General features: G+C 44.6%; 1 protein-coding gene across 1 annotated transcript in view; it reads right to left on the minus strand.

Moving 5' to 3' along the window:
- Positions 1–9,744: 9,744 nt before the first annotated feature.
- Positions 9,745–26,855, minus strand: part of CLIC6 (chloride intracellular channel 6) — a 57,240-nt gene continuing 40,129 nt past the window's right edge. The window contains exons 2-6 of the mRNA XM_070384669.1: positions 25,688–25,797; positions 24,650–24,775; positions 23,974–24,080; positions 22,633–22,814; positions 9,745–11,824 (exon numbers count right to left, since the gene is read on the minus strand). Of these exons, the coding sequence (XP_070240770.1) occupies positions 11,663–11,824; positions 22,633–22,814; positions 23,974–24,080; positions 24,650–24,775; positions 25,688–25,797 (687 nt within the window). The 3' untranslated portion in view covers positions 9,745–11,662. The remainder of the gene's footprint in view (positions 11,825–22,632; positions 22,815–23,973; positions 24,081–24,649; positions 24,776–25,687; positions 25,798–26,855) is intronic.

The raw sequence follows: 26,855 nt of genomic DNA on the forward strand, positions 1-26,855 counted from the left end.
ATCACACATACACAGGCACAGATATACACACTATATTTTCATACTTTAAAAACGTCATCCAAATAGTCTTTAGAAAATTACATTATACTTGATCAGACAGAACATTGAGTGTTTACTGCTTGATAATTTTCTTAAAATTAAACACAAACAGAACCAACAAATCCTATTAAAGCAGTCTTTAAAGAAAAGAGTTTAAAAAAAACAAGGGTAAAGAGGTTAAGGGATGTCTCTTTATCTTAAACATATATGTGAAAGATAGTCATTGAATCTAATTTTATGCAACACAAAAGGTTTAATTTTATAAACATAAATATGTTAAGTATGTTTTTATTAAAGTAAATTGAGTGTGGAAGGAGTTGGACTGTAATTAATTTCCTGATATGTGAAATATTCTATGAACAGAAAATATATTATCTGGAATATAAAATAAAATATTTTAGAGTAATATATACTTTTTTGTGTTAAAACTCAATTCAATCAGTAATTGAAAGCAAATAACCTGCTGATAATTATGTTTTAATGTTCTTTTTTTTTTTTTTTTTTTTTTTACTGTGCATTTTATTTTTATTTTTTTTTTTTTTTGCTTTATTCTTATGATATTTTAAAATATCAAAATAATATTCAGCACCCTCCTCCTCCTCCTCCCTTTATGCCTGCACCAGCCCCAAGCATCCAATCATGCATCGAACCTGGACTGGAGATATACAGAATTAGAAAAGAAATTAAATTGAAAACCTTGTATAACTCATTATCCCATCCTCCTGGAATCAGAAAAGAGTGACTCCATGTTCATTTTTGATGATGTAAAATAAAATGAGTGGTCATGACAACCTGATATAATGTTATTTTTTTCATAAATGGATTACTGCTAATTTATTACTGTGAGAACAACCTTAGTACTTAATTTAGTGTTACAAAGTGAGGATTACTTAATATCCATCTACTTGGCAATCACCACTACTTAAACTGTTAAGAATACAGTTCCTGTTTATTTCACAAATATACAGAGAGTGAATATAAGTACTCACAAATGGAATACTAATGCAAATACTACTTTTTCCCCCACTGAACACAAATTTTTTAATAACCATTCCTTTACAACTGCAACTGTATTAACCAGGTTTTCTTTTTTTTTCTTTCCCCTAATTTTAAGAAGAATAATGCTATGAGCACACGAAAATGGGGCAAAAATGGAAACAGTGGTAGAGTTTATTTTCTTGGGCTCCAAAATCAGTGTGGACAATGAATAAAGTATGAAACTAAAATATGCTTGCTTCTTGGAAGAAAAGCTATGACAAACCTACAAAGTGAAAGTAAAGTGAAGTCACTCAGTCGTGTCTGACTCTGTGTGACCCCATGGACTGTAGCCAACCAGGATCCTCTGTCCATGGATTTCCCAGGCAAGAGTACTAGAGTGGGTTGCCATTTCCTTCTTCAGGGATCAAACCCAGGAATCAAACCCAGGTCTCCCTCATACTAGACAGACGGTCTAGACAGTATGTTAAAAAGCAGAGACTTCACTTTGTCGACAAAGGTCTGTACAGTCAAGGCTGTAGTTTTTCCAGAAGCCACGTATGGATGTGACAGTTGGACTATAAAGAAGGTTGAGTACCAAATTGATGCTTTAGAAATGTGGTGCTGAAGAAGAGTCTTCTCTTGTGTTGTTGGAAGAGGGTGTTTTGCTATAACCAGTGCATTTTCTTGGCAAAACTCTATTAGTCTTTGCCCTGCTTCATTCCGTATTCCAAGGCCAAATTTGCCTTTGACTCCAGGTGTTTCTTGACTTCCTACTTTTGCATTCCAGTCCCCTATAATGAAAAGGACATCTTTTTTGGGTGTTAGTTCTAAAAGGTCCTGTAGGTCTTCATAGAACCGTTCAACTTCAGCTTCTTCAGCATTACTGGTTGGGGCATAGACTTGGATTACTGTGATATTGAATGGTTTGCCTTGGAAACGAACAGATCATTCTGTCGTTTTTGAGATTCCATCCAAGTACTGCATTTCAAACTCTTTTGTTGACCACGATGGCCACTCCATTTCTTCTGAGGGATTCCTGCCCACAGTAGTAGATATAATGTTCATCTGAGTTAAATTCACCCATTCCAGTCCATCTTAGTTCGCTGATTCCTAGAATGTTGACGTTCACTCTTGCCATCTCTTGTTTGACCACTTCCAATTTGCCTTGATTCACGGACCTGACATTGCAGGTTCCTATGCAAAATCTACAACTGGGTATTGTTTTTGCTTTGGCTCCATCCCTTCATTCTTTATGGAGTTATTTCTCCACTGATGTCCAGTAGCATATTGGGCACCTACTGACCTGGGGAGTTCCTCTTTCAGTATCCTATCATTTTGCCTTTTCATACTGTTCATGGGGTTCTCAAGGCAAGAATACTGAAGTGGTTTTCCATTCCCTTCTCCAGTGGACCACATTCTGTCAAACCTCTCCACCATGACCCGCCTGTCTTGGGTGGCTCCACAGGGCATGGCTTAGTTTCACTGAGTTAGACAAGGCTGTGGTCCGTGTGATTAGATTGACTAGTTTTCTGTGAGTATGGTTTCAGTGTGTCTGCCCTCTGATGCCCTCTCACAACACCTACCATCTTACTTGGGTTTCTCTTACCTTGAACGTGGGGTATCTCTTCACGGCTGCTACAGCAAAGTGCAGCCACTGCTCCTTACCTTGGACGAGGTGTATCTCCTCGCTGGCCTCCCCTCCTGACCTTGAACATGGATTAGCTCCTCTCGGCTGCTCCTGCGCCATCGCAGCCTGGCACTCTCGGCTGCCACCCGGACCTTGGACGTGGGGTAGCTCCTGTCCGCCACGCTTCTGCTGGGTCAGTTGCAGCCGGCATTTTACTTCACGGTCCGTCACAGCCGGTGCGCTTCTCAATGCAACTGCTAGATATTGCTAATTCAGTCAGACCACACAGATATCTTATATTCGGGGGAAAGGCTCCACCAGAAAGCAAATGTTCACCAAAAATCCCTATAAGGCAAGAAGCTACATGGATCTGAACTTGAAACCCAGATCTGGGGCAAGGGCTGTAGGGAGCATGACACTGGTCTGAGCTGGGGGGCAGTTCCCAAGCATTATGACTGGTACTTAACCACCTTCCTGGCTCAGGGTTTACAAGTCAATAGTTGGAAAGGACCTGGAAGATTATGTCATCCAATCCCTGCCTTTGACAGATAAGGAAATGGAGGTGCAGGGAGGTTAAATGCCTTTCCCCAAGTCCCGCATCCAGAATTAGCAGGGGCAGGACCAAAACTCAAGACTTTCAACAATTTCCCACCTTGTCACCTCTGCTTTAGAGCAAAACGACCATGGTGTTGCCTGTTGGTTAAATTGCCATCTCTCTCAAAATAGACCTGTCTCTGTCTGCACAAAGGTCCATCTAGTCAAAGCTATGGCTTCTCCAGTAGTCGTGTACGGATGTGAGAGTTGGACCGTAAAGAAAGCTGAGTACTGAAGAACTGATGCTTTCAAACTGTGGTGTTGGACTCTTGAGAGTCCCTTGGACTGCAAGGAGATCAAACCAGTCCATCCTAAAGGAGATCAGTCCTGAATATTCATTGGAAGGAATGATGCTGAAGCTGAAGCTCCAATACTTTGGCCACCTGATGCAAAGAGCTGACTCATTGGAAAAGACGCTGGGAAAGGATTGAAGGCAGGAGGAGAAGGGGATGACAGAAGATGAGATGGTTGGGTGGCATCACCGACTCTATGGACATGAGTTTGAGCAAGTTCTGGGAGTTGGTGATGGACAGAGAAGCCTGGCGTGCTGCAGTCCGTGGGGTCTCAAAGAGTTGGTCACGACTGAGTGACTGCACCGCACTGCACTGTCTGTATCTGGCTCTCTTTCTCAGCTGGGAGAGTGACATCAGCTCTCCCGAGAAGCCCAACTGCCTCTCTGCTTAGCTGTGCCATCAGCTTTAGAGTACCTAAGCCATGACGACATGGCTCAGCCATTCTGAGATCCAAAACTCACCAGGTGGATAGGTTTCCTGTGGCAGAAGTCAGAATACTGCCAAGTGGGTGGCTTAGAAGAGCAGATGGAAATGTATTCTCTGAAGGTTGAAAATCTGAAATCAAGGTGTGGGCAGAGCCATGCTCCCTCTGAAGGTTTTATGGAGAGACCCCTCCTTGCCTCTTCTGGCTTCTAGGTGTCTCCAGCCATCTTTGATTTCCCCTGGCTTGTTGCAAACCCTCTACAGCATCTTCCTTCATCTTCACATGGCCTCCCTTCTGCATCTTCTTCTCCTCTTAAAATAACATTAGCCACTTTGGATTTAGAGCTCTTCCTAATCCAATATGACCTGATCGTAATGTAAGTAATTACATCTACAAAGAATCTATTTCCAAGTGAGTTTGAGTTCCGAGACCCTGAGTGGACCAGTTTGGAGAGGTCACCATTCAACCACTGGGTGAATAGTACACTGGGCTTCCCTTGTGGCTCAGCTGGTAAAGAATCCACCTGCAATGCAGGAGACCTGGGTTCAATCCCTGGGTTGGGAAGATCCCCTGGAGAAGGGAAAGGCTACCTACTCCAGTATTCTGGCCTGGAGAATTCCATGGATTGTATAGTCCATGGGGTCGCAAAGAGTCAGACATGACTGAGACTTTCAGTTTCAATTTTCCTGTGGCTGGCTCAGCCAACTGCCCTGAGTGTAGAGCATACGCTACTGTATTGAGTATGGGCAATCCCCTCCATCCTCCTCCCCCTCACCCCTCCCCTACACCAGGACTGTGTAACCCAGGACCCAAACATTGAGCAGTTAATGTTGGAAATAACTTCTGAGACCATCTGACCCGTGGCTGTTAATCTCTGTTGCATAAGAGAATCTTCCCAGGAGAGTTTTGAAAACACCAATGTCCAAGCTCAAACCCAGAGATTCTGATTCAGTTGATCTGAGGCATGCTTTGGGCATTTATAATAATCAAGGCTACTCAGTTGATTCTAATATGCTGTCAAGGTTGAAACCCACCAATCAAGCCCACCACTTAGTTTTCAGATGAGAGACTTGAGGCAGACAAACCTTAGCCACTCCCCTCTGCTTCCCAATCCCATCCATTCATTGCTACTGTCCAGCTTCTGATTCTCTGACTGGAACGTCTCACTCTATCCAGATTGTACAAGGCCCCCAGAGTTGACAGAACAATATCACCATGGTGGCCAGCATGCCCACTCATGAGAGTGTGTGTGTGCATGCTAAGTCTCTTCAGTCATGTCGGACTCTGAGACCCCATGGACTATAGTCCACCAGGCTCCTCTGTCCATGGGATTCCCTAGATAAGAATACTGGAGTGGGTTGCCATGCCCTCCCCCAAGGGATCTTCCCAAACCAGGAATCAAACTCAAGTCTCTTATGTCTCCTGCACTGGCAGCCGGGTTCTTTACCACTAGTGCCACCTGGAAGAGAATCCAGTAAAGCCCCTCAAGGACCATGAGGCAAGATGGCAGCCACCTCGCTGTGGTCATCATATCCACCTCAATTTCCAATGCACACCCATGACCTATGGAACCACAAACTGGCCCAGGCTTTGTAAAGTGCTACCCAAATGCACTTGGTCACTCTATTACATCATTCGTGGTAGCATCACCTCAGGAACCTGGTAAAAGTGTGCACTTTGCCCACTCACCCATTTGCTTCCTATTACACATGTTCTTAGGCATCTTTCTGGTGCTGTTCTATTTTGTCATTATCACTGCACAGTTTATAAAAGCAAGACACATTTTTCTTACTTCTTTTTAATTTTTGTATATTCTGGTATCACACCCAATACAACAAATTCTTTTTCCCTTGCTTTAGCCAGAAAAAAAAAGCCAAAATACACACCAAAATGGCCAGCTCAACACCTGAACCACCACCAAATAACCCTAAGATTTTCTTTCAAACAGCACTCTCTTTTGGGACCAGAGCTGCAAACAAAAGTTGAACAATTATGATGGAGGCAAAACAGGTTCTACTGCTCTGTCTCTCCTAGAATTCTAGGCACCTCCCTAATCCATTTCTCCTTCCTCTTGTCTCCAATCTTGAGGGAGCCCAAGATCAGCAGGAAAAGGAACCCCACAAACAGGCCTCTAACACCTTTGCCTTGTCAAAGATTTAAAAATCAGGAAGCAAATAACCTTAGTAGAATAACCTGTGTGCTCCTTTTTGCTTTTAAGTGTAGTCCACACTGTTGGGAAATTATGTGCAAGTGTTTCAGAGACTCCAATGTACCTTTCAAATACTTTGGCATATGGTATGACCAGAAACAGGGCTTTCCAGGTGGCACTAGTTGTAAAGAACCTGCCTGCCAAGGCAGGAGTCATAAGAGATGCAGGTTTGATCCCAGGGTTGGGAAGATCCCCTGGAGGAAAGCATGGCAACCACTTCAGTATTCTTGCCTGGAGAATTCCACAGACAGAGGAGCCTGGCGAGTTGCAGTCTTAGGGTCGCAGAGCTGGACGCAACTGAAGCAACTTAGCACACACGCACATGACCAGAAACAGCCAGATGGGACAACACTGCCCAGGGCTCAGCAGCAGGTCTAGGCTCTGGGCCTCCCCCCAGGTCACAAACCTCAATCCTGGGCATTTTGTGTTTGTGAAAGTCACTCAGTCATGTCTGACTCTTTGTGACCCCATGGATTGTAGCCTGCCTGGCTCCTCTGTCCATTGAATTCTCCGGGCCAGAATATTAAAGTGGGTAGTCATCATTCCCTTCTTCAGGGGATCTTTCCAACCCAGGGATCAAACTCAAGTCTCCCACATTGCAGGCAGATTCTTTACTGTTTGAGTTACCAGGGAAGCCCTAGTTGCAGCTAAACTCAGTTTTTGTGTCAGTTCTGTGGGCTTCCAGAAAGAATTCAGAACTATAACGTGAACAAACATCCTCTAACTGATCCACCTTAAGTAGCCAGGGTTTTGTGAATTACATGTTCTTAGGACGATGCACACCTTGGTTCTCTTAACTGTAAAAGAAAGATTGGTTTTTTTTTCCCAAAGCCTAATAGTGAGCCCCTGGAGGTGGGGAAGGAGACCTGGGTGGAATGTTGCCAAGAGTGTGTTTCTGGTCAATTATCTGGTCAGGGAAGGAAGGAACCTGGACCTCACTGTACAGGTTGTGTGTGTGTGTGTGCACATATGTGGGTACATGAGTGAATGAGTGTGTGTGACTGTATTGCATGAGTAAGTATGCTTGTGTGTGTCTATGGGGACGTGTGTGAATGTTTGTGTGTTTGTGTTGCAGGAAGGGGGATCCCTTTCAGGGCATGAGAGTGGGCTCTCATTTGCATTTCTGAGTCTGACACTCAGAAATGAATTGTCCAAGGAGAACACATGTGCTGACTAAGCAAGAGATTTTATTGGGAAGGGGTGCTCCAGTGGAGAGCAGAAGGGTAAAGGAACCCAGAACTGCGCTGCCACATGGCTTGCAGTCTCGGGTTTTATGGTGATGGGATTAGTTTCTGGGTTGTCTTTGGCCAATCATTCTGACTCAGAGTCCTTCCTGGAGGTGCACACATTGCTCAGCCAACATGGACACCAGTGAAAAGGATTCTAGTAGGTGGTCAGACATGTGGCATTTCCTTTTGACCCTGCCTGAATTCTTCCGATGGGTGGTGGCTTATTAGTTCTGTATTCCTCACCAGGACGTCCTCTCATAAAATATCTCAATCAGATGGTTACTGTGATACCTGGTCAAGGGGGATGGTTTCAGTCAGTGTGTTTCTCCTAACATTTGAACAGGTGTGAAAGAGTTCTGTGACCATGCTGTGTGCATGAACGTATGTGAGTGTGTATGTACATGTGTGTGTGTGTGTATGTGCATTTGTGTCTGTCTGTGGGGGCTTGGGCATATACTCAATTCCTGGGGATAGTCCTGTAGTTCACAGGTAACCTGTTGAGACCTCTGGTCTCAGAAGGTTGGTTCCTGGGCTAAACAGGTTGCACCCCTGTTTGCTGGACCATGCCCAGAAAGTACACCTTTGTGGCACTCATATTCTTTTTCAGCCTACACTTGGAGATTCTGTGTTCAGAAGTAAAGCTAATTTTTTCTGAATCGTCCAGCCTCTTGGGCAACTGAAAGCAAGAACAGAATCTCCTTAGCCCAAGAACCTCCCCAGGATCAGCCTCAAAGGAGAGCTGCTCTCACGACTTTTATTTGCATCCCTGGTGACAGGGTAGAGTCTGCCTACAATGCAGGAGACCTGTGTTTGACCCTCGGTGGGGAAGGTCCCCTGGAGAAGGAATTGCAACCCACTCTAGTATTCTTGCCTGGAGAATTCCATGGACAGAGGAGCCTGGTGGCCTATAGTCCATGGGGTCACAGAGTTGAACATGACTGAGCAACTAACACACACATATGGTATGTTTGGAAGAACAAATGCATTTAGTTTCAAAAATGCACGCCTGGAGAAGACTTTAAGGCAGGTGAACAGCCCTGGGATACTTCTCACCTGCCAGCACAAGAACAGCTTTTGAGGGGCCTGCGAAGTGGGTGTGGGGTCCCTGGGAGGGGAAGGCTGCCAGGAACCAAGAGATTTCCAACTACACTTAAAAATGGAGCTACCTGCAAGACCTGTATGTCAGCCACCTGGGCAAGGACAGGCGATGTGCATTTTTTCAGACCTCTTTAAGGCTCTGTTAAAATGTCTTTGCATGTCACAATTCTAATACAGATAATTTCTAATTTAACTAATGATAACCAGTCAATCCTAAAGGAAGTCAACCCTGAACATTCATTCGAAGGACTAATGCTGAAGCTGAAGCTCCAGTATTTTGGCCACCTGATACAAAGAGCCAACTCATTGGAAAAGACCCTGATGCTGGGAAAGATTGAGGGCAGGAGAAGAGGGAGGCAAAGGATGAGTCAGTTGGATGGTGTCACTGACTCAACAGACATGAGCTTGAGCAAGCTCTGGGAGCTGGTGAAGGACAGGGGAGCCTGGTGTGCTGCAGTCCATGGGGTCACAGATTCAGACACGACTTAGTGACTGAACAACAACAGCAATACTTTCTAGTTCAAAGATGCTCTTGCAATTTTACTATTATTATTTCTTTGACCACACTGCATGTGGGATGCCAGTTCCCCAACCAGGGATGGAATCTGCATGCCCTGCAGTAAAAGCACAGTGTTAACTACTGGACCACCAGGGAAGTCACACTCTCATCATTTTAAAGGAAGCCCACTTCAGTTCACTTTCTCAGGGGAGGGTCCCCTTCTCAAGTTTCTGTAAGCATTAACTCCTACCCCATCTTATCTAACATTATTATTATTACTTTGGCTGCCCTGTGTCATTTTGAGGTTCTTGGGCTTCTCCAGTTGTGGCACTCTGGCTCAGTAGTTGTGTTGCATGGGTCTAGTTGCCTGGCAGCTTGTGGGATCTTAGCTCCCCAACCAGGGATCAAACCCGTGTCCCCTGTATTGGAAGGCAGCCTCTTAACCACTGGACCACCAGGGAAATCCGATCCTACCTTTTTATTTTAAAAAATAGTGTAATGTAGGGTTATCCCTAGGATAATGTGGGTCCCGGTCATTTTAGTGGTGTCCTGGGGCAAATCACATCTTGTGACTGACTTCCCGTCTTTCTCCATCAGGCAAGGATCGGGTGAAGCAATACATACATACACATGCACACACACACACACACACACACACACTGTCTCAGTGGAGGATGCAAAGTAAAATAAAGAAAAATTAAAGATATTGGTTCCAAATAAATATTTTCATAATTTGTTTAATTTCTAAGGCACAAAGGGTTTTCGTAGATTGCTTTAACCTCTAAAAATACAAACTTGGCACTAGTGACATCAGGTAGTCAATTCATTTACTAAATTTATTTTTTTTTTCATTTACTAAATTTAAATGTAACATGGTAAAACTCATCTTCAGAATCTGATTCCTAAACAGATGTGAAACAGGAATCACCAGGACTCATGCCAGAGACAACTTCCTAAAATAAATGGCTAACAAAGCAAGTGGACGGCTGGGAGTTTGGCTGCCCCTGGTTAAACCACAGCATCCAGTACGAGGGAAGAGAAAGTGGCCATCGTATGAAGGGCTTTGTTCCTCTTACTAGACATCTTTTTCTAAATCCCAGAAACCTCAGAATGCTGTCTCCAACTCCACAAGCGAGTTTTCTGGAAGGTGTGGGCCAATGTCAAAAGGACACAGCCTGGCGGATAACGCTGGAACCCTGGGAGTCTAGATGAGCATGGAAGGAGTCTCCCATTCTGTCCTCCAAGCCTTGAGTAGGAACCCAGCCCCCACACACGGCTGCCGCCGTGAGGCCGGCTCAGGGGTGGGGGAGGGGAAGGCATAGATGAACCAGAACACTCTTTTGACTCAGTACTTTCCACTTCCTCCCCATCTTGCCTATTTACCACAACTGCCCAAGATGAGTCACCAAGAATTTAATCTCCCTGGATTTTCCCTGCCCGACCTTGAAATGATGCTAGAGAGCGCAAAGATCCAGCAGGATACAGGCCAGCCCAACACGACATCATGGCCGAAGAGGTGCAGTGTTACGCCATCTGAAGAACCGAGATGTGCTTGGTCAAAGTTGAAACAGGGGGCAAGGAGATTCTGCAACACAGATGACGTTAAGAGTCCTCCCGCAGGCCTGGTGTCTGAGAGGGAGGGAGCAAGAGAAGGCCTCTGAAAGGGAGCCAGAAGGAGAGACAAAGAGAGGCACCCTCCTCCGTGCCTTCCCTGGAATCAGGGACAGAGGCATCATGGAGACAGGAACAAGGTAGGCGGCGGTGGGGCCCTCCCACAGTTTCCGGTCCCCGCCACCCTCCCACTGCTGCCGGTCCCCGCTGGTCTTCGTACGTCCTCACATCTCTGTGGACCCTGAGGTTCTCCATCCCTCTGAAACTTGGCCACAAGCGTTCACTCGAGGTCTGTGGTGCCGAATCTCTGTTTTAGGTCCTCTAGGGCTGACCATCAAGGTGTTACCAAGGGGGGCAGTCCCTTCACCAGTCCTTGAAAATAAACTAACACAATACCACAGAGGCAGGAAATTATATGTGGTGTGAATGCGTGTGTGTCAAAGAGTCTGAAGACTCGGAAGATACTCACCGATACACTATCAGTAGTTATCTAAGTGTAGGGAAATTCTAGGTGACTTTTGTCTTTCTTTTTATACCTTCTGACTTTGTTTCAAGTATTAAGATAAGCGAGTATCACTTTGTAATTATAAAAATTATTTTGTTCTAAAAAAGTTGAACTACCATTTTAGAGCAGAAAAATAGGTTATGCATGATTATGAAAACTATCAGAGAAAAACACATTTTTTTAAAAATAAAGGAGGTTAATAATAAATAAGGTTTGAATCCAAACCTTATTTGCTTTGAAACGTAAACTGCACAACACATGCCCTAAATATCATGGATTACAAGGTCCCAGAATGCCAAAGATATAAACGAACATAAACCAGACAATTGGAGTGTATAACAACAGATACTGGTATTATTCAGATACACAAGTGAGCTGACAAATTACAAGGCTAGGAATCATTTCCTGTTGAGTGGATCATGCTATGGTATCCCCATTGCTAAAGTATGGGCATTATTTTGCAAAGAATGGTTACTGGGAGGAAAACACAAAGGAGACACTCTTTTTCATAGTCTAGCTCACATAGCTGAGAAATGAGACAGAAAACAGCCCAGGTTCACTTCATTCTTTTGGCAACATCTGAATATGCGTGTTCAATCTCCTGGTCGGCAGGACATGTGTTTGTGAATTCATCCCGAGCATATGCATTGTTCAAGTACCTCCAGATGCCAGTCATTTCAGAAGGAAATTCAAAATCTCTGTATCTCTTGGCCACGATCTGAAAATGAAAAGGAAACAGTCAAGAAGGGAAAACCCACAAACATAGGCAGTTTCTTCAGACAATCCATTCTTCTGAGGCGTGTACTATATTCTTTCTCAAGTTCCCATGGCATTCTACAGCCTTTCAAGCTGCCCAAATTGCGATATGAGTTTGCAGGGGGCACACTGAGTGTGGGACTCAAAACACAGGTGCTACACAACTGTGCCCACCCATTCATCACAGATGGTCTTCGTGACCCGCTGGCATGAATTTGCTCTATTGTCTAGTCGCTCAGTCGTGTCCAGCTCTTTTGTGACCCCATGGACTGTGGCCCACCAGGCTCCTCTGTCCATGAGATTTCCCTGGCAGAATACTGGAGTGGGCCACCATTTCCTTCTTCAGGGGATCTTCCTGACCCAGAGATTGAACCCAAATCTCCTGCACTAGCAGGCAGATTCTTTACCATCTGAGCCACCAGGGAAGCCCTGAGCTTGCTCTGTAATCTGGTGGATTTCTCTTTGTGCTTCTAGTAGTTTTCTCTCCCTGTGTTCTGCTGCTGAGTTATTTGGTGCCTAAAGATTCAGATGGCTCAGATGATAAAGAGTCTGCCTGCAATACAGGAGACCCAGGCTCAATCCCTGGGTCAGGAAGATCCCCTGGAGAAGGAAATGGCAACTCTTTCCATTATTCTTGCCTAGAGAATCCCATAAACAGAGTAGACAACTCATGGGATCGCATAGATTCGGACATGACTAAGCAACTAACAATTTCACTTTCAAGGGTTCGGGATGGATTTTCAGTTTAGATTGTGCTAGGATCACTTTGTAGTGCCCTCTCTTTTTCCAATTTGCTGAGCCTCACCTCCTGAAACCCCAAGCAACCATGTATGTTACACCTGTGGATTTCCATCATTCTGCCCAAGAGTATCATTTCACTGTGGGTCTACCGTGTGCAGAGGGCAGATTCATGAACTGAAAAATCCTTATCCTCAAGGAAACAGTGGATATAAGGATGGGGTAGCTGAGAATGAATATCATGAAAACACAGTGGTGTGAGATGTCTCCTCTGGCTGGAGGGTGTCACTGGGAATTCATCACAAAGGACAGTGTATCCTCTTTGCAGATGGTATGGGTTCCCTGCGGTTGCCTTAATAAAGCACTACAGTCATGGGTGGCTTAAACAACAGAAATGTCTTCTCCCACAGTCTGGGAGGCCCAGAGTCCAAGATCATGGTGTTAGCAGGGCCAGGTTCCCTCTGAAGCCTCCGGCGAAGGATCCGTTCCAGGTGTCTCCCTGTCTCTGGCTCATGGGAGTACAGCAGTCTTCACCTGGCATTTTCCCCGTGTTGGCATCTCTGGATCCAAACTCCCTTTTATAGGAACATCTGTCATGTTGGATTAGGGGCCCACTCCACTGCTCCTAATCAATTAACATGACCTCATCTTAACTAATTATATCTGCAAAAACTCTATTTCTAAATAAGGTCAGTTTTGAGATATTGGAGTTAGGAGTTGGGTCTAACTTAGATACGAATTTGGGGGGACAAATATTTGGAAAGCTATGACAAACCTAGACAGTTTAATAAAAACCAGACATCCCTTTGCCAACAAATGTGCATATAGTCAAAGCTGTGGTTTTTCCAGTAGTCATATATGGATGTGAGAGTTGGACCGTAAAGAAGGCTGAGCACCAAAGAATTGATGCTTTTGAACTATGGTACTGGAGAAGACTCTTGAGAGTCCCTTGGACTGCAAGATCAAACCAGTCAATCCTAAAGGAAATGAACCCCGAATATTCATTAGGAGAACTGATACTAAAGTTCCAATACTTTGACCACGTGATGCAAAGAGCCGACTCAATGGAAAAGACCCTGATGCTGGGAAAGATTGAAGGCGGGAGGAAAGGGGACGACAGAGGATGAGATGGTTGGATGGCATCACAGACTCAATGGACATAAGTTTGAGCAAGCTCTGGGAGTTGGTGCTGGACAGGGAAGCCTGGCATTCTGTAGTCCATGGGGTCCCAAAGAGTCAGACACTACTGAGCAACTGAACAACAATACTTGGAAGGACTAATATTTCCCATTGTATTGCCTCCTGGGATGTTTGGATGACAAGAGCGTGGAATTTGTCACCAGTTAGAAGATCTTAATGACTTATTTCTCAGATTTTGGAAGCTGCGAGCTAATGATGCAGCAAGACAAGACCACATAACTTTCCAAAGAACCTCCTAAATTAATATCTTTTACTTGAATTCAATCTTACTAGATGCATTGGAGAAGGAAATGGCAACCCACTCCAATGTTCTTGCCTGGAGAATCCCAGGGACGGAGGAGCCTGGTGGGCTGCTGTCTATGGGGTCGCACAGAGTCGGACATGACTGAAGCGACTTAGCAGCAGCAGCAGCAAGAGATTACTGTCAAGACTCCTGCTTTTCTTTTATTTGCATTTGCCTGCTTTTGCTTTACCCAAACATTCTGGGTAAATTTATTACATATGTGCCTCTCATAAATGTAAACTTGTTTTATATCCTATCTTACTAATGTTATACTTTGTTTTCCCACTTCCTGTAAATATTTTTGCATTTGTGTATGTGTGCATTTCCCTCTCTGGTGGTTTGGAAGGTTTATGGTCTGTTTTAACTCCTCCAGTGGTGGTGGTTGTTTAGTTGCTAAGTCATGTCTGACTCTTTGTGGCTGCATGGACTATAACCTGCCAGGCTCCTCTGTTCATGGGATTTCCTAGGCAAGAATACTGGAGTGGGTCCGGTGGTTTCCTATATAACTTAAAAAAAATAGGAATTCTTTATTTCCTGACTATCAACTATTCTTTGACTGATCTCTACTTACTCCTGACAATAAGCAAGGAAATTAGTATACTTACATTTCTTTTCATTTCTGATCTATTATACTCCTTCCAATGGTGTGAAAATAGAAGTTTACTATATTTGATTCAGTCCTGTATCTGTAATTCCCATTGCTCTTGAGTTTTAGTTCTGGTTTCAGATCTAAAGAGGTTCTATGTCTGTCACTAATCCTTTTATACCACACACCTTCTCTGTTCCTGGATTCTTGTTTTATCCTTTTTTATTATGTCATCATATAGAAATTTTATTTTTACAAAATGGCTCAGGGATGCTTATTCCATCAAGACCAGAAGTCTAGGTGAAAGCAACAATTTACTTGGATATAAAATTCTTACATCACACATCCTTTCCTTTAATCCTTTAACTATTGGCTGTGCTGGGTCTTCGCTGCGGCACGCATTTTCTCTAGTTGTGGTGCATGGGCTTAGTTGCCCCAAAGCATATGGGCTCTTAATTTTCCGACCAGGCATAGAACTTGCATCCCCTGCACTGGAAGGCAGATTCTTAACCACTAGGCCACCAGGGAAGTCCCCAATCCCTTAACTATTAAACCACTGTTTTCTGGCTTTTAATGTGATCCTAGAATCCCACGGAGAAGGGAATGGCAACCCACTCCAGTATTCTTTTCCTTTTTTAATTAATTTATTTTTTTAATCAAAGGATAAATGTTTACAGAATTTTGTTGTTTTCTGTCAAACCTCAATATGAATCAGCCATCAGTTCAGTTCAGTCGCTCAGTCCTGTCCGACTTTTTGCGACTCCATGAACTGCAGCACACCAGGCCTCCCTGTCCATCACCAACTCCCAGAGTTTACCCAAACTCATGTCCATTGAGTCAGTGATGCCATCTAAGCATCGCATCCTCTGTTGTCCCCTTCTCCTCCTGCCTTCAATCTTTCCCAACATCAGGGTCTTTTCAAATGAGTCAGCTCTTTGCATCAGGTGGCCAAAATATTGGAGTTTCAGCTTCAACATCAGTCCTTCCAATGAACACTCAGGACTGATCTCCTTTAGGATGGATTGGTTGGATCTCCTTGCAGTCCAAGGGACTCTCAAGAGTCTTCTCCAACACCACAGTTCAAAAGCATCAATTCTTCTGAGCTCAGCTTTCTTTATAGTCCAACTCTCACATCCATAAATGACCACCGAGAAAACCATAGCCTTGACTAGATGGACCTTTGTTGACAAAGTAATGTCTCTGCTTTTTAATATGCTGTCTAGGTTGGTCATAACTTTGCTTACAAGGAGTAAGCGTCTTTTAATTTATTGCCATAGGTATGCATATATCCCCTCCCTTTTGAACCTCCCTCCCATCTCCTGCCCCATCCCACTCCTCTAGGTTGATACAGAGCCCCTGTATGAGTTTTCTGAGACATACAGCAAATTCCCATTGGCTATCTATTTTACATAGGGTAATATAAGTTTCCATGTTACCCTTTCCATACATCTCACCTTCTCCTCCCCTCTCCCATGTCTGTAAGTCTATTCTCTATGTCTGTTTCTCCATTGCTGCCCTGTAAATAAATTCTTCAGTACCAGGATTCCATATATATGCATTAGAATACAATATTTATCTTTCTATTTCTGACTTACTTCACTCTGTAAAATAGGTTCTAGGTTCATCCACCTCATGAGAACTGACTCAAATGTATTCATTTATGGCTGAGTAATATTCCATTGTGTATATGTACCACAACTTCTTTATCCATTCATCTGTCGATGGACATCTAGGTTGTTTTCATACTCTAGGTATTACAAATAGTGCTGCACTGAACAATGGGATACATGTGTCTTTTTTGATTTTGGTTTCCTGAGGGTATATGTATAGGAGTGGGATTGGAAGAAGCACAAGCTGGAATCAAGATTCCCAGGAGAAATATCAATAACCTCAGATATGCAGATGACACCACCCTTATAGCAGAAAGTGAAGAGGAACTAAAAAGCCTCTTGATGAAGGTGAAAGTGGAGAGTGAAAAAGTTGGCTTAAAGCTCAACATTCAGAAAACGAAGATCATGGCATCTGGTCCCATCACTTCATGGGAAATAGACGGGGAAACAGTGGAAACAGTGTCAGACTTTATTTTTGGGCTCCAAAATCACTGCAGATGGTGACTGCAGCCATGAAATTAAAAGATGCTTACTCCTTGGAAGGCAAGTTATGACCAACCTAGATAGCATATTCAAAAGCAGAGACATTACTTTGCCAACAAAGGTTCGTCTAGTCAAGGCTATGGTTTTTCCTGTGATCATGTATGGATGTGAGAGTTGGACTGTGAAGAAAGCTGAGTGCTGAAGAACTGATGCTTTTGAACTGTGGTGCTGGAGAAGACTCTTGAGAGTCCCTTGGACTGCAAGGAGATCCAACCAGTCCATTCTGAAGGAGATCAGCCCTGGGATTTCTTTGGAAGGAATGATGCTAAAGCTGAAACTCCACTACTTTGGCCACCTCATGCGAAGAGTTGACTCATTGGAAAAGACTCTGGTGCTAGGAGGGATTGGGGGCAGGGGGATAAGGGGACGACAGAGGTTGAGATGGCTGGATGGCATCCCCGACTCGATGGACGTCAGTTTGAGTGAACTCCGGGAGTTGGTGATGGACAGGGAGGCCTGGCGTCCTGCAATTCATGGGGTCACAAAGAGTGAGACACGACTGAGTGACTGAACTGAACTGAACTCATGGTGCTTTTATTCCTAGTTTTTTTAAGGAATCTCCATACCATCTTCCACAGTGGCTATACCAGTTCATATTCCCACCAACAGTACAAGAGTGTTCCCTTCTCTCCACACCCTCTTCAGCATTTATTGTTTATAGACTTTTTGATGATGGCCATTCTGACCTGTGTGGTGTGATACTTCATTGTAGTTTTGATTTGCATTTCTCTGATAATGAGCAATATTGAGCATCTTTTCATGTGTTTGTTAGCCATCTATATGCCTTCTTTGGAGAAATGTCAGTTTAGGTCTTTTTCCCACTTTTTGACTGGCTTGTTTGTTTCTCTGGTATTGAGTCGTATGAGCTGCTTATATATTTTGGAAATTAATCCTTTTTCAATTGTTTCATTTGCTATTAGTTTCTCCCATTCTGAGGGTTGTCTTTTCACCTTGCTTATAGCTTTCTTTGCTGTGAAAAGCTTTTAAGTTTAATAAGATCTCACTTGTTTACTTTTGTTTTTATTTCTGTTACTCTAGGAGGTGGGTCATAGAGGATCTTCCTTTGATTTATGTCAGTGCCACTCCAGTATTCTTGCCTGGAGAATTCCAGAGGAGCCTGACAGGGGTTGCACAGAGTCAAACACAACTGAGCTGCTAACACTGTCACCTCAGTTTAGAGACCTATGAGGCTAGTCTGAATTTCTTTGTTGGGTAGGTGCACTTACCTTTTATTATTACTATTATCATCATCATCTGGGCACCCAAAGGGGTTTTTTTTATCATCAAAGTTCAAATATAATTTACCAGCTATATCACAGTGTGTTGACTGTCCAGGACAATATTTTTCTAATCATGGATGGCTATTTAAAGTCAATGTTCAGGTCATCCTTTAATTCAAAACACTTTACCTCTGACTCTTCTTTTGCCTCTTTTTTTCTTTCCTGTTCTTTTTCCTGGAGGTTCACCTTTACCTTTGCTTCTTCTCCATTCGATTTGAGATCATTTCCTCAGGCTGTCTTCCAAATCCTTGATGAATTTCTGCAATGTCATTTTCCACCTCTTGCTACTCCTAATACAACTTCTAAACAATTTCTGAAATTGTTTTGTCTTTAAGGTTTTTTTCAGTTCCACCAGTTTCATTTTCATACTCTTTATGAGATTATATTTTTTGACACTTTGTTACTTGTCTTCGAGCACTTTCTCCAAAGGTTCATGTGTTATGCTGAGTAGCTCAGTCATGTCCAACTCTTTTGAGACCCCATGGACTGTAGCCCACCAGGCTTCTCTGTCTATGGGATTTTTCACCTAAGAATACTGGAATGAGTTGTTATTTCCTATTCCAGGGCATCTTCCCAACTCAGGGATCAAACCCACATCTCCTGTGTCTTCTGCATTGCACTTGGGTTTTTTACCCACTAAGCCATAGGGAAGGATTCATATTCTCTTTCATTTCTTTGAGGCTGTAGAGAAGTATCTGTCTGAAAAGTTCAAATACTTTTCAGTTACTGAAACCAATCTTAACCAGAGAGGTGTTTCTCATCTGCCTTTTTCTCTTTTGTTCTATTTAACCCTTCCCCCTCTTCTTTGTGATCATCTCTATCCACATAGAGGTCCCACTTAGATTCCTCTTGGTTACTAACCATCCTTTAATGGGCAGACCCATTGGACCTACTATTTGCTTAAAAACAAGGTGGAGAGCAATGGGAGGAAGGCCAGGCAACAGGCAGACCAATTTGGATATTTATCCTCAAACACCTGTTCATCAAGGGGCTTCCCTGGTGGCTCAAATGGTAAAGAAACTGCCTGCATTGCAGAAGACCCAGGTTCAACTCCTGGTCAGGAAGATCTCCTGGAGAAGAAAATGACAGCCCACTCCAACAGTCTTGCCTGGAGAATTCCGTGGACGGAGGAGCCTGGTGGGCTAGATTCCATGGGTGGCAGAATCAGACACAACTGAGCGACTAACACTCTAACTTTTTTCACCTGCTCTTCAAACACTGCTCTATACTCTGCCCCAGGGACACATGAGGGTCTAGTGCCTCCTCCACTCTGAAGCTCATGGATTAGGAGGAGGTCGCCCTGGCTAAAAGTCATGCTGAGGTCATCTACAGTCTCTCTTCTGAGTGATTCCAAGCTTATTTCTTTTCTCTGCTCAGCAGTCACAAAGCAGAATGCCTCTTTCCTTCTCTCCTCCCCTCCATCTCCCCTCCCTGTTCCTTTGGCTCAGGGGACAGTGGCAGAACACACAGATGACACCTCTGAACAGTTTCACCTTCAGCTCTGCCTCCACAGAGATCTCATCTCCGTAGGGCTGGTCCCTGCCCCTCTTGGCCCACTCGGTGCTCTGTCCTCAAACAAAGAAGCTTAGGTTGGGCACTTCAAGGCTGTATTATCTACTTTTACAGACATCCGAACTTTACTGAAGATCTAGAGAAGCTAGTGTCTAAGTCTTTGAGTTGGTGGTCCATCCTTCTCTAATTTTACAAAAGGTGGAGGGGGATTTCCCTGGTGGTCCAGTGGCTAACACTCTGAGCTTCCAATGCAGGAGGTGCATATTCAATCCTTGGATGGGGAACCAAGGTCCCAGGTGCTACCCAACGCAGCCAAAAAGAAATTAAAGGTGGAGATAATGCTTTAGATTTTCAGAATGCTTGTGCTGGTTTCAGGATAGGAATAGATTATAAAGTCCTCTATTTTCTCATTGTCTTACCATAAATTCCTGTAGATTGATTCTCATTGCCTTTCAGAAGTGCTCCATCCTGGAAGATTATTAAGCTGCTGGGTATTTTGAGTGCTAAGTGGCTTTGAAGATTTTGCAGTTAGGTCTTCCATTGGAACCGTGGACTGCTTTATTTTACTCTGAAGTTTATACCCTCTACTGCCATTTTAAACATTCTTTTTTTATAGGAGCTAAACAAGTGGCAACTGATCTGTGTATGTATGCATATGTGTACATACGTGTCTTTTTCTTGCCTTCCCTAAACTCCATGTGCTTCTGTGATGTTATACTAGTCAGAGCAATGATGAGAATATGTTTAATAAAGGGACTAAACCAGACACAATGACATAAATAATCTATTGGAAAATGGCTCCCAAATGTCCGGTTTGGATAATCACCAATGTGGCAGGTTTGAAGGACTGATTTGCCGTCATGAAATTTTATGTCAGAACACTGGCATTTATTAAAAAGAAAATTCACTTGGAGGATCAGCAGCATCCTCAAGGCTTAGCTTTCAGGTTGGTGCCCCTTGAACACATCAGGGAAGAGAGAAGAAAGAAGATGAATGGAGCAAGGCTGGGAATGGAGTAGGGAAGGAAAAGAAAGGCAAAGAATGACTGGAGTAACGGGGTGGCCAGTCACCCACAGGACAGCCATGCCACAGACTGTGGGAACCTAATTTGTAAATTTCTAAATGCCAAATTAGTCATGTATAGATGTGAGAGTTGGACTATAAAGCTGAGCACTGAAGAATTGATGCTTTTGAACTGTGGTGTTGAAGAAGACTCTTGAGAGTCCCATGGACTGCAAGAAGATTCAACCAGTCCGTCCTAAAGGAAATCAGTCCTGAATATTCATTGAAAGGATTGATGCTGAAGCTGAAACTCCAATACTTTGGCCACCTGATTCGAAGAGCCAATTCCTTGGAAAAGACCCTGATGCTGGGAAAGATTGAAGGCGGGAGGAGAAGGGGACAACAGAGGATGAGATGGTTGGATGGCATCACTGATTTGATAAACATGAGTTTGAGTAAGCTCTGGGAGTTGGTGATGGACAGGGAAGCCTAGCATCATGCAGTCCAGTTCAGTTCAGTTCAGTCACTCCGTCACGTCCAACTCTTTGCGACCCCATGAACCTGCAGTCCATGGGGTCGCAAAGAGTCGGACACCACTGAGCGACTAAACTGAACTAAAATGTCAAATAAACGCATTATTAGAACACAAGGTCGTTGACTTGTATTTCCCCATGTCTTCTCTCCAATCTCCCTATCCTTATACCAAGGACCTAGTTCTGGACCTGGTATGATCTAAATAATAAGGATGCCCCAGAACAAGGGTTGGGCTTCTTCCTGGGGCATCTAGGGCTACTGAGGACCAAGGGCATAGCAACAGTGATAATGATACAACAGCTAACAGCGGTGAGTAACAGCCAGACTCGGGCACTTTGGAGAGCAGCCATAAATACGGAGACCAAGGGTGGGGTCATCTGCTTCTGAATTTCAGAGTCACCCCCAGAAGTTCTGCTTTTAGTAAGTCAGGGGCTGAACTGATGGGTTTACATTTCTAAAAGGGCTTCCCTGGTGCCTCAGTGGTAAAGAATCTGCCTGCATTGCAGGAGATGTGGGTTCAATCCCCAGGTCAAGAAGACTCCCTGGAGGAGGGCATGGTAACCCACTCCAGTAAACTTGCTGGGAAAATCCCATGGACAGAAGAGTCTGGTGGGCTGCAGTCCATGAGGTCAGAAAGAGTCAGACACAACTGGAGGCCTGAGCAGGCACATTTCTAAATTAGAAGGCATAATTCTTATGCCAACAAATGTTGGAGAACCACTGGTCTAGGGAATCTTTAAACCCTAATTATACATGACCAGTGACCCTTATTTCATGCTCAGTCACCTGGGAAAACAGGCTGCATGTGGTCCAGCCGAGGAGCTGTCAGCTGCTCACCAGCTGTTAAGGGGTCTGTGTTAAGAGCCAACCTCCTCCTTTATCCCAGGGTTAGGCTTACTCTTCCCATCACCAACAATTGACTGAGTTCACATTTTTTTTTTCAAGGTTGGCTCAGTTTTTTGGTTGTTGTTTTTGCTTTTGGACTGCACTGCTCAGCTTGCAGGATCTTAGTTCCCCACCCAAGGATTGAACCCAGGCCACCCGGGTGAAAGCGCTGAGTCCCAACCACTGGACCACCACCAGGGAATTTCTAGAGTTCACATTTTAATCCTTGTAGATTCCACACACCATCTCCAAGACTGGAGTGTGAAATACCAGCTATAATCAATGTATTCCCTCAAATTGCTTTCACAGAGCTTGTCTTTAGGCTGTGGGGGTTAAGACTGGAAAAAAGAAGCTGTGAGGATGGAGGGATGAGAACCAAGCTCTCAGATGCTTCATGAGAGCCACCAAGGAACACCTGATAATAGCATCCACAGATCTCAGACTTGGGGCTTGGCTGCCGCAAACAGAAACGAGCTAGACTTTTAAATTCAAGAGCTGGTGTTTTAGATTGTCTTGGGAAAAAACCCACAAGTCAAAACAAAATGGAACAAAGCCCCATTCATGTATTCAGCACCCGACATAGGAGGAAGGACAAACCTTAATAATGTGGAGCTTGGGTAAGAGGTTGCAGTCAGCCAGCGTGAGCTCATTGCCATCCAGGAACTTCCGCCCAGAAATAGCAGCTTCCTCAGTGCTGTAGGCATCTATCTCATCAGGCAGGGGACTGTTCAGATAACTGTCTAGCTTCTTCAGGGCCTTTAACAGGTTCCTTTCATAAACTGAAATAGGAAGGCAGAAAACAACTAAGAGGAGCCATGGAAATCCATGTCTCCTCTGTCTTTGTCATTGTTCAGCTGCTCAGTCATGTCCAGCTCTTTGCGACCCCGTGGACTGCAGCACACCAGGCTTCCCTGTCCTTCACCAACTCTCAGAGCTTGCTCAAACTCATGTCCATTGGGTTGATGATGCCATCCAATCATCTCATCCTCTGTTATCCCCTTCTCCTCCTGCCCTCCTCTCTCCAGATATCAAAAAAAAAAGAGTCTGTCCCTTCCCTCCTGAGACACGGCCAGTGAATGTTAGAGACTCAGGAAGGAGACAGGTGGGTTTATGAGATCTAAATAAAAGACTCACTTCTCCTCGGAAAATAATTCTGCTCTTTAAACAACACTGCTGCTTCTAGAACTCATTCATTTATTCAAAAATCTATATGGAAAAACTTTCATGGTGGGCATCACCGACTCAATGTACATAAGTTTGGGTAAACTCCGGGAGTTGGTGATGGACAGGGAGGACTGGCGTGCTGTGGTCCATGGGATTGCAAAGAGTCAGACATGACTGAGCGACTGAACTGAACTGAATGGTTAAGACTCTGCTTTCCAGGTGGGATGGGAGGTGGGAGGGAGGCTCAAGAGGGAGGAGATGGGTGTATACCCATGGCTGATTCATGTTGATGTATGGCAAAAACCAACATAATATGCTAAAGGAATTATATTCCAACTAAAAATAAATAAACTAAAAAAGACTCTGCATTTCCAATGCAGGGACAAGGAACTAAGATCCCACACACCACACCATGTGACCAAAACATTTTTTAAAAATTAAAAATTAAAAAAAAAATCTTTATGGAAATCATATAATGAAGGAAGCATCAAAAGAAGTTTCATTCACCCTGAATTCCATGGGAGAGCAAGGAATTACTGGTGGTGATGATCTTCTCCTAAAAATGTCCTTTTCTGGACAATCTCTAGAAAAGCACTCAGTCCCTGAAACCCACGTGCAGGCTCAGAGTCGGAGGTACTTTTCCCTTATTTCTATACACAGGTCCCTCCCCCTGTGCAGTGAGTCAGAATTCCCCGAATCTTATAAGAAGCCACGCCAGAGGCGGAATAGAGGTCCATGCAGAAAACAGAAAACAGGAAGATGGGAGGGACTCACTCTCATTTGCATCCTTCTTGGTGTTTTTTATAAATGCTGAGAACTTGGCAAACACGTCATTTCCAGCAGAGTTAGATTCAGGGTGTTGGGTTCCCAGCTTAGGGTACCTTGAAAAGTTCAAAGTGAGAGTATCACAGATCAGCAATGTTTGAGTTAGGAGAATAGAAAGCAGGAGGGGAAGAAATGCCTTTCTTTGAGCAGATATAAAAATGAAAACTGCTCCTTAAGTGTTTTCCTAATCTATCCATCTTCAAAGTTGGGAGCAACACCAGCCAGGAGTAAAGCACTGGATGGACTGTTCTCATCCTGGGACGGAGGGCCCCCTGGCCTTGCTGGTCTCGGTTCTCTCCCTCCTAAAATAAAGATGATGAACTAGAAGGCTCCCTTGCAGGCCCAGCCTGCTGCGATGTTGCATGTAACACACATTCCCAACGGGCCATCAAAACGGGCCACCCACGTGACATCAGCCCACTTCCTGCCATCAAACCCTAATTGCCAAATGGCAGAGTAGAGAATTCCCAGCCACCTAGACTCAGGGCTTCTAATCTCGCTGTGTTTCCTGTGGCACATCACAGGTACAGCTCAGGAGGTAAGCGCCATGGCCATAGAAAACCAACACACAGCACCAAGAGCTTTAGAAGTGTCTGTGGACAGGGAAGGTTTTGATGAGGCCCACCTTGGGGGAGCCAATTTCTCCTCTAAGAACTCCTCGATCTTATTCACATCTGTCTTGACTTCGCCGTCAAAAGTCATGAAAGGTGGGTTGGTGCCGGGAGCCAAGTTCTGCAGGTCCGCAGGTTTCCTGGGCAGGGGGGAAGGGCAGTGCCAGGGTTGGGATCATTGCCAAGGCTTAACCAGGCCCCCCGACACACACACACACACAACAGTGCAAGAGAAACCACCCTTGAGAATTTCAAAGGCAACTGGGAGTTTACAAACTGTCCTACTGGCAAGGAAAGTGTGGCCCTTCATCTGGAGACGAGGCTGAAAAGTTAACCCTCCCAGTGTTATCAGCCAGGAGCGGGGCTCAGGCAGGCTCCAGAGAGAGTCACGGCTGACCAGTCACGGGGTGGGCAGGCTCCTCCCGGTTCCCCTCCTCCTACTCCTTCCAGGTTACATCTGACCCCATCCTGTAATGACTCTGTGGCCCACGTACTCCCGCTCCAATCCAGGGTCCTGACCCAGGGTGGATATGCCCGGGACAGGGCCCACGGGTCCTAGGAGTGTGCATGCGTGTACCCGTGTGTTTCTGTCTCTGTGTGTCTCCGTCTGTGTGTGTATGTGTGTGTGTGTGTCTGTGTATGCGCCTGTGTCTGTATGTCTCCATCTATGCATGTGCACCTGTGTGTCTGTGTGCCTCTGTGCCTGTCTGTCTCTGTGTGTGTATGTGTGTCTGTGTGTTGTGTCTGTGTATGTGCCTATGTCTGTATGTCTCCATCTGTGTGTGTGTGTGCACGCCTGTGTGTATGTGTTTCTGTGTGCCTCTGTGCGTGTCTTTGTCTCAGTGTTTGTGTGTGTGTGTCTGTGTGTTTGTGTCTGTATTTGGGTCTGTGTATGTGCCTGTGTCTGTAGTCTGTGTGTATGTGTGTCTCCATCTCTGTGTGTGTGCCTGTGCCTGTGTGTCTGTATGTGTCTGCCTGGGTGTCTCTCTGTGTGCCTGTGTGTATAGGGAATTGGGGATAGTTATTTCAATACTGTAGAAATCTGGTCTTACCTTTTCAAGTCCACTGTTGTCACATTAAATATAACACCCTTTAGCCAGAGAATCATAAAGAGACGCTGAGAAAATGGGCAATTTCCAATACTCTCACCATCACAGCCAGCCTGCAAATGGAAGACGAGACCTTCATCAGAACTAGTCTCACAATTACAAGTGCCAGACTCCACTCTGCACGCACACAAAATCATGGTGAATGTTTGTTAACAGTGATGATACTGTAAGTAGCCTTCTGAGGTCCCTTCCCCCAGCCTACAAGTGGGAGATGTGGGCGGGGAGGACACACGCACTCGCTGAGCCTTCTGCCTTCCTTCCATCTCCTCACCACTTACTTCCTGCCATTCGGGGCCTCTGAAAAGCGGTTCTCAGAGGGAAAAGAGCAGCCAGAGGGAACCCCCTTTATTACTAAAGGCAAAAAAGAAAGACATACTCTTCCCCTCCCTCCATCTCTTGATCCTCTTTAGAGACACACCTCTCTTGCCAGGATGATCATTTGTGAAAAAGACCAGCAGGCTCTCTCACCAGGACACAATGCCCAGCATTCTCTACTGTTTCCATCTCTGGAATGAGGACTAGTTCCTATGAGTTCTAGAACCCCAGGACACTAAAATGTTTAGGTCCCCTCCTCCACTGGGGAGCATTTGTACTTAGATGGCAGATTGTTCACAGTTGATATGGAGGGTAGGAAAGCAGGTAGAAACAATGTCTTCCTGATAACCTTAGCGGGTCACATCCACACACAGGTACCCGGACGCAGGCACAGAACACTGAGCAGACATCCTCCCTTCTGGGGCTTACGGGAGAAAAGAAAGGCAGATGTTAGAGAAGAGAGGGGAGCCATAGACTTCATCCTCCTGGGGCAGTTCCCAATCTCTTCTTTCTCTTCCCAACAAAGTTATAGCACTAACAAAATGCTGCCGGAAAGACCAGAAGACTCAGCCAGGCTCTGATGACAGAAACGGCCATATTTAGGCCAGGAAGTCCATTTATTCCACCTGCAGTCCAAACGGAATTGAGAGGAAAGCACTGAATCTATAACCTGAATAACAGAAAGGGAGAAAGTCAACTGCTGGTTTGAGAATTGCAGAAAGGAAAAAAGATGCTTCAAGAAAATCGGGCATCTTAAATTCTTCAGAGGTGGTTCTCTGGCATGAAGTTCTTAAGT

This window comes from Bos mutus, chromosome 1 (genome assembly GCF_027580195.1).
Source record: "Bos mutus isolate GX-2022 chromosome 1, NWIPB_WYAK_1.1, whole genome shotgun sequence".
Classification (NCBI taxonomy): Eukaryota; Metazoa; Chordata; class Mammalia; order Artiodactyla; family Bovidae; genus Bos; species Bos mutus.